General features: G+C 41.1%; 3 protein-coding genes across 3 annotated transcripts; all 3 read left to right on the top strand.

The window, feature by feature from the left end:
- The first annotated feature begins 4,088 nt into the window (after window positions 1-4,088).
- Window positions 4,089-5,224, top strand: K441DRAFT_739483 (uncharacterized protein). The gene has a single exon (XM_067654356.1). It carries the CDS (start codon window positions 4,093-4,095, stop codon window positions 4,768-4,770), a length of 678 nt encoding a protein of 225 aa, XP_067497716.1. The 5' UTR covers window positions 4,089-4,092; the 3' UTR covers window positions 4,771-5,224.
- A 2,869-nt stretch (window positions 5,225-8,093) lies between these two features.
- K441DRAFT_682027 (uncharacterized protein) lies at window positions 8,094-10,980 on the top strand (the record flags this gene model as incomplete). Its single annotated transcript, XM_067651528.1, has 5 exons — window positions 8,094-8,402; window positions 8,467-8,671; window positions 8,865-9,813; window positions 9,880-10,875; window positions 10,950-10,980. The coding sequence occupies 5 exons, from the start codon at window positions 8,094-8,096 to the stop codon at window positions 10,978-10,980; spliced, it is 2,490 nt and encodes an 829-aa protein (XP_067497715.1).
- Window positions 10,981-11,041: 61 nt separating this feature from the next.
- On the top strand, window positions 11,042-11,560 carry K441DRAFT_590048 (ankyrin; the record flags this gene model as incomplete). Its single annotated transcript, XM_067644790.1, has 1 exon — window positions 11,042-11,560. One exon carries the CDS (start codon window positions 11,042-11,044, stop codon window positions 11,558-11,560), a length of 519 nt encoding a protein of 172 aa, XP_067497714.1.
- Window positions 11,561-13,671: the final 2,111 nt, after the last annotated feature.

The following is a 13,671-nucleotide window of genomic DNA, read 5'->3' as shown; positions in this document are numbered from 1 at the left end:
GATGTTAAGACTAGGATACTATATACCCTAAATATATATTATACGCAGGATATTATAACCTAATATTAGATTTAGATACCGTATACCCCTAAATATATACTTTATATAGGCGTATTGCGACCTAATACTATATAGGGAGAAAAGGAACGTATTGTGGTATATATTACGGTAGATATACTATAAGCTTTGCAGTGTGTGGGAATTGAACGAGCAACTTTATTGTAAATCTATGGAAATCAAGTGGTATAAATACATGAAAGTAGACCCCTGAACTCCGGAGCCCATAACTTATATTAAACGTATCCGAGACATATAAGGGTAGTGCTGACGCAGGTAAAACAGGGTAATATATAAGGTCCGGTAGTCGGTTACATATACCCTAGGGCGAAGTCCGCCTATATACTTAATATAATAATGGGTGCTAAATTAACCCTTAACGCTATATAAAAGTTACGGGTTATAGACCTTATAGGCGGTCCTAGTATTACTATATTAATAACCTAGCACCGGCAGACTAAAGTATCCTACTATTTTTATTAAGACTTTAACTAACCTAATAGCGCTAGACCCTTAGCCTAGGTAACGGTCCCTTATAATAACCCTATAAGCTACTTTACTAGTACTAACTTTATGCAGAGTCTTATACTATAGTAATAGTAGTAGTAGCTACCTTAGCTAAAACGGCTTATAGAATACCCTTAAGTTACTAGTCCATCTATAGAGTATAAGGGACGCCTTTATACGCTCTATATATAACTACCTAAGGATAAGTTCCTACTAGCAATACTTAAGGACTTCTAAGGTATAATAAGGTCTAGCCTTACTAAGGACCTCTACAAATACCTATTAACGCTTAAATTGCACCGCTATATACCTTATAGTAAGCTATAGCCCTTAAGGCCCCTATATAAGCCTAGCGGTATTACTTACTTAACTTTATTACGGATCTCCCTAAATTTAAAACACCTCCTTATCCTTATAAACCGTTTTATAAAGCTAGTATACTATTACTTAGCCTTATAGCTAAAGCGTAAACAAAAGGTAAGCGCTATTACTACTAAGATATAGCCTATATTAAAGAAAGGCAGAGGATATCCTAAGGGATTAAGGAATAAGCTAATGCTTATAGTAAGAGTTGCGGTATATATATAGGGTGAAGCTTAATTCATTAATATCCTATATAAGCTACACTCTACTATAACCCAGCGACTTATAGGCGAGGTTATAGCGCAATACTAGTAATAAAGTAATTAAAAAGTACTTTCCTAGGCCTAGACCTAGTCCGTTACTCTATATTACCTTTATAGACTATTTATATATTAGGTAATAGGTTTATTTAAGACCGGGGTCCTTTAACCGGGGTTTATAACCTACTAGTAACCTATTAGTAGTAACTTATACTAATAACTTATACTAGATAGGTCTATTTATAACTAAGGTCCTTTAACTAGGGTCTTTAACCCGCTAGTAACCTACTAGTAGTAACCTATACTAACGACTTATATTGTCCTATACCTATTTATAACTAGGGTTCTTTAACTAGGGTCTACAACCTATTAATAACCTATTAGTAGTAACCTATATAGATAACTTATACACTATTCTATATATATACTATATAGATAACGTATAAGGCTAAAGCAAGGGTTAGCGGCGGATTTAATAGGTATATAGCCTTACCGTCCTAATCTGGCTGTATATAAGTAACCTATAACCTACCCATAAAGTATATATAGTGCTACGCCGGTATAGCGCAAGGCTAAAGTAAGGGTTAGCGGTGGGTTTAATAGGTATATAGCCTTACCGTTTATAAATCTGGCTATATATAAGTAACCTATAATCTACCTATAAGGTACTAGCAACCTACCTATATTAGCGAGCTTTTAGAATATTTTATATCTACTAAATTCGGGCGATAGCATTAAGCTATTAGCTCTACCTATTAAACGGACTAATTAGGATTTTCCATACCGGGTATATAAAATCGCTATTAGCTTAGTAAAATATAGGGAAATCTTAGCAAGCTAAATCTAACCAATTAGACAACTTTAACTGGCGGTTAAAGTTCCTTAATATCTTCGCGCAAGTATACTACCTATCTCTCTATATATAAAATTAGGACGCTCTTTCCCTTTTAATTTTTTCCTTATTAAAGTTTTTATAGGGTTTTATTAAGGCCTAAGTATATAAAGGATTAGGGACGACCCTTTTTAAAGGGGGGGCATTATTAGATAAAAACCTAAGTATATAGTTATATAGCTGCGAGGTATAGGCGACTTGTATATAACTTACTTATAAGGTATATATAGAGCATATACCCCTAGGGAAACCCCTTCCTTACCTCGCACCTTAGACGACTCCTTCTTCCTTAAGGATTTGTCTACTTATACAATATACCCTATTGTTCTATTATTGGACTCCCTATCTACATCCTTACCTTATAGTTGTTAACTTGTAAATTTTTTATATAATAGCTATATTTTATCCCCCTCCTTAAGATCTAGTTCCTTAAATCTCTTAACATTATAGTACCTTTTTATTTTTTATACTAATTTTATTATAAAATAGAGGTCCTTATAAAGATTTATTAGAGTTTCTATTCTCTATTTTATTATACCGCTTATTTTTTTCACTTATCCTAGTAACAATAATATTTTAGGCCTATATCTATAATTTGCCTAAAATAGTAATATCTTTATACTTTTCTATAGTATTACATTATATATAAACTATATAACTAGTAATAACAATACCTAATTGTTCTATACGTAATTAATATAGTGTTTTAGATACTGCTCTAGCGTCTAATTTAATCTTTCTGTTTATTTATCTGTCTATAGATAATATATAGTAAAAGTTACTACTCTAACTCCTTATTTTGCTAAAAATACCTCCTAGAATACTACTATAAATTTTAAATCTCTATCCAATATAATCTTATTTAGTGCTCCGTATCTTATAAATACTTCTTTAATATAAATTCTAGCGATATTCTCTACTAAGATTTCTTCTATACATGCTATAAAGTAGCTCTATTTAGTTAACTTATCCACTATTATAAGGATTACATTATACTCCTATCCGGTAATAGGATCTTTTAACTTTAGTAACTTTATAATAAAGTTCTATAATATTATCTCCTATAGATATTCTAGTACTTTAATAGGCTATAGCTTTCTATACGGCTTATGCCTTATTAGCTTATATCTTTAACAATCTAAACACTCCTTTATACCTTTTTTTGCTAAGCCCTAGATTCTATAAATAATATACTCCTTTTAAAGTCTTAATACTAAGCCTATAGCTCCATTATATCCCTATATTATTCCCTTATAAAAATCCTTAATAAATCCCTTTACTATTCCCCTTAGGATATATGTGTTTATTCTTTATTTATACTAGTCCGTTTCTAGGTCCTTAAATTACGCCTTTTAAATTCTTCTTATTTAATCGCTTTCCAATAGCTTATACTCTTAAATTACTATAATTTTAGGATAATTATATCTAATTAATCTATTACTATCTCTGCGTAGTATTGCTCCTAATAGCTTCTTATTATTTTATAGTTTAGCTTTTCTACTTAATATATCTACCCTTATCCATGGAGCTCCTGGATTTGAGAGGTGCAAAATGGCTCTGGAGTGGATTTGGGTGTCAAATCCACTCCAATCCAATCCAAAAAGATCACTGACAGAAGCTGTATCATATTACCCGCACCGCGAAGAACTTACGAGCATACTTAATGCGCCGGTTAAAATACCCGACACCCCTCTCTTTTCCAAAAATTAGTCTGGAACTTGGATCAATGACCTAATTAGGCTGAGTGCGAAGTTCCGGACAAGCCTCACTATTTCGCCGTCATCGATCCATACCTTGACCCTGGCACTGTGCCCATCAGAATCTATTATTTCAAAGACCTATGCGTCTCGACAGCGGGGACTACTAGTCAAAGGCTTAACAGACAAAACTTGGGACGACTGTTTGGCCAGGATTGAATACCCAGCTCATCAGACCAGCGCAGTTGCCCATGGCGACCGATATTTGGTGGTAGCAGTATCCGATGGTACAATATTCCTTTACTATCGGGACTCGATGCAAGCAAAATTCGCGTTAAGCCATGGCAAAAGGGCCAAGACTCTGGTATTCAGCTGTGAAGACCGGTACCTGGCCTCGGGTGGCCTGCGGGAGGTAAAAGTCTGGAACTTGGAAAGCAGAACGCAAGTTTGGGCTTTTGATACCACTCACCAGGCTCTTACACTTCTCTTCATAAACGAAAGTACTGCTCTAGCTGCCGCTACCCAAGCAAACTATACGGTCACCTGGGATATACAGGAGGGGCTCGAGGAAAAACGATGGCAGTGGACTAACAGCAACCACGGGAACGCTGACCAGCAGAGACCACGCCAACCACCAGGAAAGGCTTTGTTTTCTCCGGATTACACTACTCTAGCCGTCAGCTATCGGGGATTACCCATATATTTATTCGACACAGAGGCCGAGTTATATATTGGATGTTGTAGCAGGGAGACCAGCACACTTTCAGAAGGCGCGGAAAACCACTACGTTGTTGACTCAATAGCCTTTAATCCAAGTCCAGAGATCAATATTCTCATTGCGTCATACGGTGATGGAGAGCTTGCAGTTTACGACTTGTGGTCGACTGAGCTCCGCTATCGGATTCGAGATGTCTATGCTCATAGCCTAGCATGTTCGCTAAATGGACGGACACTCGCGAGGCACGATACAAATCTTCGAATTTGCCGGCTCTGAGGGGGAGAACCTGTCGCTTATATACCGGATCAACGCGTACGAGGATGGCATCCGAGGTGCCGCATTCAGCAGTGACAGTCTCCGCTTTGCCGACATCCGCGGGTCCCAATGCCGCATCCGGGAGCCCGCCGTGCTTGTTTACAACGATCTGGATGAGGGTAGTCAAAGCGAATTGAGCCAGGCCATTCCGCTGGGGCCAAAGTCGGTCGGCATGCTAGAGGGTCCCCCAGAGGCAGAAATAACAACGATATGCTGCCACTCTAGTGGGGATTTAGTCTTCTGTGGGAAGCAGGATGGCTCCGTCGCCTATTTTGAGACGCATAACGCCACTCAATGTGGCGTTCTTTACCAGCATGCTGCGAACATTGGAATTACCTGCATTGCCTACAGCGAGCAGAGATGTCTGCTAATTACTGCAGACGAGTCTGGCCATGTAATGTTGTATAAAGTTATGGCATCTCTGCCTCTAGCCCTTCCGCCCCGCCTGTGCCTCTTCCCGGCATTGACAACCTTGCGAACAAAGTACATCAGATCATCACCGCAAGAGGCGGCCTACTCCTGTTTCTTGATACGGATCTCTGGGTGTGCAGCCTCGATTTGACGTCGTTCACTTTGTCTAGGCACGGGACTAAGCGGCATTTCTTCGTACTTTCAGAGTGGCGGGGCAGCGGTAGAGGTTTCATCATTGAGTACGCCCCCGCAAGGCGTGGATTCCTAGTCGCGAAGAAACATAGGATATTGGTTGTAAGAAGGGGCTTGGATTTTGCGGAGCCATGGTTCACCTCGTAATTTATGTATCAGCAGTCTTACCTCATACAGCCTCGAGAAATTACAGAAATGGACTCTCGGGACACGATCCACACTCTAAGCATAGAAGAACCAGCTACTGGGCCAAAGAGAGAAAAGGCCATCCATTAGTTATATTATGTAGATATTACTGTCAGAACGCAGAGCTTCAAGCTAGAGCTACGATCTACGTACAAAACGTGGCTTAAGGAAAAGGCAAGGGACGACGTGCCTAAATAGGGTGTGAGCCTCAGCAGAGGCTCAAGCAGAGTTACGAGAGCCCTGAGAGCTGTGTCGGGAACAATTCAATCTAGATTCATTTAATGTTCTTTTTATTACATTTTCAAATACTATTTTGTTTATTACTTATTTGCTAGCTTATTATAACACAAATTTTAAGCCTATGTTTGCGAGGTTCTATAACTTATTGAGCTACTAGGTATGGTAAAGCCTGGGAATTCAACACGCTTACCGATACGAGGTTCGTCAAGGGAACGTTCGGTTGTAAAATTTGGCTCCAGATTGGTTTGATTCTAATTCTGATGCGATCGTTCCTCTTACCGCCAAAAAAACACGCTAAAACTAGGCGCACTTTATCATATATAGAATCTAAACCGGGGTCTTGGCGTTAATTTAAATAAGCAGCTCGAGCTCCTTAGGGGTCGTTCGGTTGCAAAAGCGCCAAGTTGAATCTGAACTGAAAGTCCGGCAGAAAGAACGCGTTCCTTCCCTATTTGACATGCGTCTGTGGCTCTACGGGTTGCACGGACGTGTGCAACCTGAAGCCTTTAGATTCAAATGAGGAGCTTAAGGCTCCTCATTTGAACTGACGCCAAGACCTTAGTTTAGATACTATACAAGGGGGTAACACGAACGGGTCAGACGGCCAGTGGGCTAGCAGAATAATACAGCCCAACCATGTTGCAAACGTTCGCTTATTTTGATAACATACTAGCAGGGAGGGCCGTCTGACCCATTCATTGTACAAGGGGGTNACATGAATTGCTCAGACGCCCCCCCTGCTAGTATGGTACACAAAATAACCTAGCCCTGCTATACTACTTGGGGCTCGCTTACTTTCCTCTCCATACTAGCAGGGGGAGCGTCTGAGGCATTGATGTTACCCCCTTGTATATGGTAAAGTGCGCCTACCTGTTTTAGCGTATTTTTTAGGCGGTCAAAGGAGCAATCAAAAATTTGTGGCTAAAGTCAAGTTGAACTGGAATTCAACCGAACGGTCGCCTCGGAATCAGATTAGAGCTCTAGATCAACTCTATTCTAAAGCCCTCATTCTGATCTGAACTTGCAACCGAACGACCCTTATTTGAATCTGAAGGCTTCAGGTTGCACACGTCCGTGCAACCCGTAGAGCCACGGACGCGTGTCAATCGGGAAGGAAGGCGTTCCTTCCGCCGGACCTAATATAATTGATAAATTTAGGTGAGAGTCCGTGCACGCGAGAGCTCGACCGGGTGGCTCGACTAGGTGGCTAAACTAGGTGGCTAGAACGTTATTTAGACCGATCAAAACCATGTACTCGAGGAGCCAAACCTAAACTTGTGTTTTGTCGTACCTCGTTGTACTGAAACGTCCATATCACCCAATTTAAAGACTGGCATTTCGTTGATAGGAAAACTTGAGGCTCCTCTTGCCCCTTGACGGAAAAAGCTCGCATGTTAGCGCCCTCCATTACATTCGGTGGCTTAGCGCCCGCACCGCCCGCACCTCCCGACAGCCCGCCCCTCACTCAATCAAGCCCCCCCCCCGCTATTGCGCGGCAGCATGGCCAGCTTACGCGTCCTGATAAAGTGTGATAATAACCGCAGCTTCGACTTAATTTTCTCATCCTACCCTCAAGCCTCCATGAGTTGCTGCAGAGCTCCTTCAGCTCTAAAGTAAACTCATGGAGCTGTGTGCGCGACTCCAAATTGGTTGGATAAACAATGAGAAGGATCTTGTTCTATGTGAATCCCTCACCTCCAATTCTGGCTCTCTCACCTAGTTCAGGCATTCAGTCACTAGACACAACGGTTGCATTGATGTTTTAGCAAAATGGCTTGAAAGAGGGATGAAATCTACACTTCCAGAGTCGATTTCGATAGTTAGTTCGGTATATTTTACGGATGCTATAAGAATAGAAAATATTACCTCTTTCCTTCAACACGAGAGGCTTCAGTTTGACAAATGAGCGGGTGGAAAGCGATGGTTGCAATGTGTTGCACTCCTCGTTTCAACCCCTGCAGGCTGGCTTTTACTCAGCTACCTCGCCAAATCCCTTTAAGCCAACCAAGTTATGAGTCTCTGGTCTTTACTCAACGAAGAGTTCGCCTCAGCCGCTTCCATGGGGCGGTGCACATCCCACGGCGTTAAGCTATATTTTCTTTTTATTCCGTTCCCTTCTTTCCATCCCCTTTCCTTCTTTTCCCCTTCTCCCATTCTTACATCAATATATGTTTAGAAACTTAAAGACTTCACAATGATATGAAAAGTCGGTTGATATCACTTACGCCAAGACTTGATACTTAACTCTGCCCACCATGGACTCGGCAAGCACCGGGCTAGGAGTGCCAGTCGGTCCTTGGGAAATCGCAAAGGCCCGTTTTATGACAGACCTGACAGATAGTGAAAAAGCAATATTTCAAAAAGCTTCTTTAGAAAACCTTTTTTATGCAAGTAGCGTTGCCTGCAAGGACTATGACGCCAATAGCAAGCTGCCCAAATTTTCGAAGAAGCTTCAACCGATGATAGAGTGCATCGACGCCTACGGCAAGGCCTTAGATGTCTTTTCTAATGCCTCACCCATATTCCTCTGCCCGATATGGGGAAGCATACGAGTGGTGCTTCATGTGAGTAAGCTCTAAGAAGCATGTCCTACAGGTAGACGTTTGGTGCTGACAAGCGTCGGCTTAGATTGCCCAAAAGTACCGTACGTCCCTCGATAAACTGCTTGAAATGTTCGCCCAAATCGGAGATGCCTTGCCACGTTTCCGAGAGTACGAAATACTATTCCCAGGCCACGAGCGGCTTCGCCAAACACTTTGTAATGCATATCTTATTATTCTTGAATTCTGTATCGACGCCAAATCAGTGTTTGTTGATGCCCGAAAGAAACCAAGTATGTATTCTCGTCAACTGCTGTGTTATTGCGGTCATTGTAGATATTTTTCCGGCCAGAAACATTCTTCACATAACGCAAGGCACATCTTTAAGTTCCTGGCAAGCACTTAAGTTGTGCTATTTTTACTTCTTGCAATACCAAAATCTCTACACCCCCTCGTACACCTTGACTGACTCTTAAGAAATCGCAGTTGGCCGGGTAACTTTTAAGGGCGTTTGGAAAACCTTTACAAAAGACTTTGATAGAACTTATTTGGCAAAGTTCCGAAGTTGTCAATCGATTTTAGAAAAAGAAGCGGAGTTGTGTCATATGGTGGAATGGAAGCAAGCCCAAGCCCTACAGGAACAGAATAAGAGAGCAAAGAAGCGACGAAAACTACTTGCCCTACTGTCTGGAATAGACTATGTAGGTCAGCATGGCAAATTACAAAAGCTTCGCCATCACGGTACGGGATCCTGGCTCGCGGAAGTACAAGCTTTCAGTCATTGGCAGAAAAGCCAAGTTTCTGGCTGTCTTGGCTGCTTCGGTATTCCTGGCTCTGGCAAGACGGTCCTCGCTTCCAGTGTTGTTGACTCAATATCTTCGTCCTACGTAGAAGTGGGTTCGGCAATCTGCTACTATTACTGTCACTATGCAAACACTTCGACATTGGACATTTCGTCACTAGTAGGGACAATAACCAGACAACTCCTCGAGCGGATAGAAATCCCTGAGGATGTTGCTGAAGATATCAATCGTTTGTTTAGACAAGGGTCCACAAATCCCCTTCCGGAGGATCTGATTGACCTCTTTATTAAAGTTCTCAGTCACTTCAACAGGGCTATGATCATAATAGATGGGATTGATGAGCTCGCTAAACATGGGCAGACTGTTGTCCTTGAAGCACTTCGCCGTCTTATGCAGCTTCAAGATACTACGGTGAAGGCCATGATATTCAGCAGACGCGAAGAAAAACTGATCCGCCAAGCGTTTAAGGATGATAATTCCATTGATATCTCAGTGGAACTTGTTCGTGACGATATTGCTAGGTATGTTTCAGACAGTGTTGATCTGAAATTAAAGAACGATGAGCTCAAAATTCGAGACCCGGGTCTTCGGCAAGTTATCATTGACACTCTTGTAGATAGAGCAAAAGATATGTGAGTCTCTAATATAGGCGTATATTCAGTATCATGCGGAGTCGCCATAACTGACTCATTGCGCAGGTTTCTCTGGGTCAAATTCCAACTCGAGGAAATTTGTGAAGCAATAACGGACGATGCAATCCGTGAAACGCTCCAAAACTTACCGAAAAATCTCGCAGAAACATTTGCCCGCATTTTAAAAAGAATCTGTACATCTACTGGTTCAGAAGTAAAGATCACGATCATGCGAAAGATGTTTCCTTGGCTAGCCTGCGCCAAACGACCTCTTACGATTGAAGAGCTTAATGAAGCCTACGCTATCAACGTAGCAGACCAATATCTTAATAGGAGTAAAATTCCAACAGATTACATGCGCATACTTCAAGCTTGTGGAAGCTTAATTATTTTTGATAGAGATGACAGAACCGTCACGTTTGCACACCACACCGTCAAGCAATTCCTTCTCGGCTCAACCTACCCGTCACCATTTGTTGATCCGATTAGATTCACGCTACAAGAGGCGGACTTCAGTATCGGCGAAGCATGTGTTACGTACCTCTGCTTCTCGGATTTTGAGACTCAGATCTTGAAGAAGGAATCCACAAAGGTCTCCGTGAAGTCTGAATTGACACAGGGCCTAGTATGGAGCCATATACCTTTTGGAAATGTGCTCAGCAGATTTGTCTCCACAATACATGGGAGTATCAATCATAGAACGCCAAATCCGGTATCGTTTGATGTACCTCTTCTCGGTCCTCCATCAGAAGACCTGGAACGAGCCTATCATCTATTAAAATATGTGGCTCTCAATTGGCATTCCCACACCACCCAGTTTACCCCTACAAAAGAAACCTCTTGGGCGAAATTCAGATATCTTACCTTCGAACGCCAGCTCTCGTTTAATGCGCAACCATGGTCAGCTTCAAACTGGCGATTGCCATCCGCAGAACCTGTTTTGCCCCATATCAATCTCTTTCGCTGGGCTGTTGACCAGAATCTTGTGGCATTCTTAAACTTGCTACTGGAACTAGTATCGAGTGGAAACTACGAAGATATGCTTGCATACATCGATTATGAGTTAGTCAACGGGAGAGATCCTTTGAAAATTGCCTGTCAGAAAGGTTCCGCTGCGAGTCTACGTTTTCTTCTAGATCAAGGTTCACAGAACGTGCAGGATTCTAGTCTGATACTCGAGGCGGCAAAGGAAGGGCATGAGGACGTGGTCAGGCTTCTACTCGGGAGAATGGATGCCTACCCTGATTCAAAGGACAATAAGGGCCGAACGCCCCTCTCGTGGGCGGCCGGAAACGGGCATGAGCTTGTGGTCAAGCTGCTAATCGAGCAAAGCAATATCAATGTCAATTCCAGAGACTACATGTCAGGTCACACGCCGCTAACATGGGCAGCAAAGAACGGGCATGTTGAGGTTGTCAAGATCTTAGCAGAAAGGGGTGACGTTGAACTCGACCCAAAAGATAATGAGGGCTGGACACCGCTCTCTTGGGCGGCTACTAATGGCCACAAGGCAGTAGTTCAGCTATTGGTTGAACGAGGTGACATCAATGCTAATTCAAGAGACTCAACTGGTAGGACACCGCTATCATGGGCGGCTGGGAATGGTCACAAGTCTGTGGTTGAATTCCTTGTTGGACGGACCGATGTTGACACCAACTCGGAAGATAATGCCAGCCAGACACCGCTGTCGTGGGCGGTTAAGGAAGGGAACGAGGCTGTAGTTAGAGTACTTGGCGGAGCAAATTAGATCTTTCATATTGAGCCCATATAGCCATGTTTCCGATAGCTTGGATGATATGCCACCTATCAGAGGATGTGTCTAAGGTTCAATGGTGTTGTCGACCAAAATCGGGTTGTCCTACCACCCTGTTGCAGTTGCCTGTTACCCTGTCTTAGTTGCCTACTCCTCTCCTGTTACCTACACCTTCCTTATGTATATATAGAGGCCCTAGAGCCACATTTAATAGACAGAGTCTTCATTCTTTATCTTCCGATTGACAGGTGTGTAGGGTAAGAGGATGTTACTCCACTTTACTGTCAAAACCAAACCCATACCTAACTTAATCTAAGGATGAACTGTTCAAAAGCATGAGCTTTGATGGCTACAACATCGGTGCAACGTGCGAAACTGCTGGGTCATGGCACCTGCATACGTTGCTTCCCAAGGGTCTCGACTTCTTCATTCCACCCTTATGTGCCTCTAGCTTGGTCGGGTTACGCAAGCAGGCCTACTACGCTACTCTGAGTACCTATGAGGGTACGATTACACGCTTCAGTATCTCCCGCGGCGAGAAAGCATTGTTATTAGACCTTAATGCCACTACTGCCTGGAAAGGCCCTAATAATATCCCACTTTATAGGCCATACTATACTTAACCTGCCCCTATAAAAGAACCCTAAAATTAAAACCAAATTATATAATTCTAATAAACCCTAAGAAGCTAATAATAGTACCTAATGTAAGCTTATTTAAAAGAACTGCCTCCGCCTAAGAGGGACCTAAGGTCTAGTTAGGATTAAAAATTAAAGATATTAATAACGCTATAGATATACGTAAGTAGATTCGCGCCCTTGTAGCTAGCTAGAAAGCCAAATATCTTAAAGCAAGAAATATATAAAAGACTCTATAAGAGATTCTAGATAGCCTTATAGCCTTATAAAATAGCCTAGCTTCCCCCTTTTAAAGCCCTAACTAACCTATTTACTTTACTAAATATGATATACTAGGGAGTACAGATATAATAACAAAGTAATTAAAGTCCGTTAAGCTCCCTAATCCCTAACTACTATCTAATAAAATAGACCCTACTTTTAAAAACTAGAGGATTTAAGTATAAGGAAAACTCCGCGTTAGTAATAACTATTTCCTCTCTAAAGGGGCTAGAATGCTTTACCTCTTTAGTTAAACTACTAGGAGTACCTAGCGTTGCTTTTAAGCTAGGTTTAAGGATAACTTTTCTACTTAGTTTGTGTTTACTAGCGAGATACTATAATATTTAACTATTATTTATATTAACCTAAATAAAGTATAGGATACCTAGTATAACTATAACTACTTAATAATAAAACTAAATTAACCCTTTACTAAATTCTAAACTTTAATTCTTATACCTTATAGGAGAAGGCTATATCCCCCTTAAAAACTACTAATTAGATCTATATAATAAACTAATAATTAGGCTATAAAAGAGAATTGCTATAATTTTAGATAACCTACTAACCTATAAAAGACTCGCAGCTTATTGCCTATTATTAGATTTAAATCTAAAGCGAATTAACGCCTATTTTAATTGGTAGAAGCGACTTTATAGTAATTAAAACGTATTAGTTATACCTTTAGGAGCTAGAGCAGAATAATAGGCTATAACTACTCTTATACTAAAACTAGTTATAACTATAAACTTATAAGTATTACGGCACCGTAACGGATCTAGTTAGGGGGTTCGCTTAAGCCTTAGCATATATATATAGATATATCCTTTTCTACCTTCTATATAAGGTAAGGATATAAATAGGGAGTCTAATAATAGAATAATAAGGTATATTGTATAGACACAGGCAAATCCTTAAGGGAAAAGGAGAAGTCTATATATAAGGTAGGAAGGGTTTTCCCTAGATATATATAGCGTACGTACCTTATAGGCAAGTTACCCCTAGGTTACCCTAGGGTCGCCTATACCTTATAGCTATATAACTATCTACTTAGGTTTTACCTAATAATGCCCCCCCCCCTTTAGAAAGGGTTGTCCCCAATCCTTTATATACTTAAGCCTTAATAAAACCCCATAAAAAACCTTAGTAAGGAAAAAATTTAGAGGGGAAAGAGTATTTTAATTTTATATATAGAGAGATAGGTAG

Source organism: Cenococcum geophilum (assembly GCF_001692895.1).
Source record: "Cenococcum geophilum 1.58 unplaced genomic scaffold K441scaffold_71, whole genome shotgun sequence".
In the NCBI taxonomy this organism is placed as follows: domain Eukaryota; kingdom Fungi; phylum Ascomycota; class Dothideomycetes; order Gloniales; family Gloniaceae; genus Cenococcum; species Cenococcum geophilum.
This window is presented reverse-complemented; position numbering and strand designations above follow the sequence as displayed.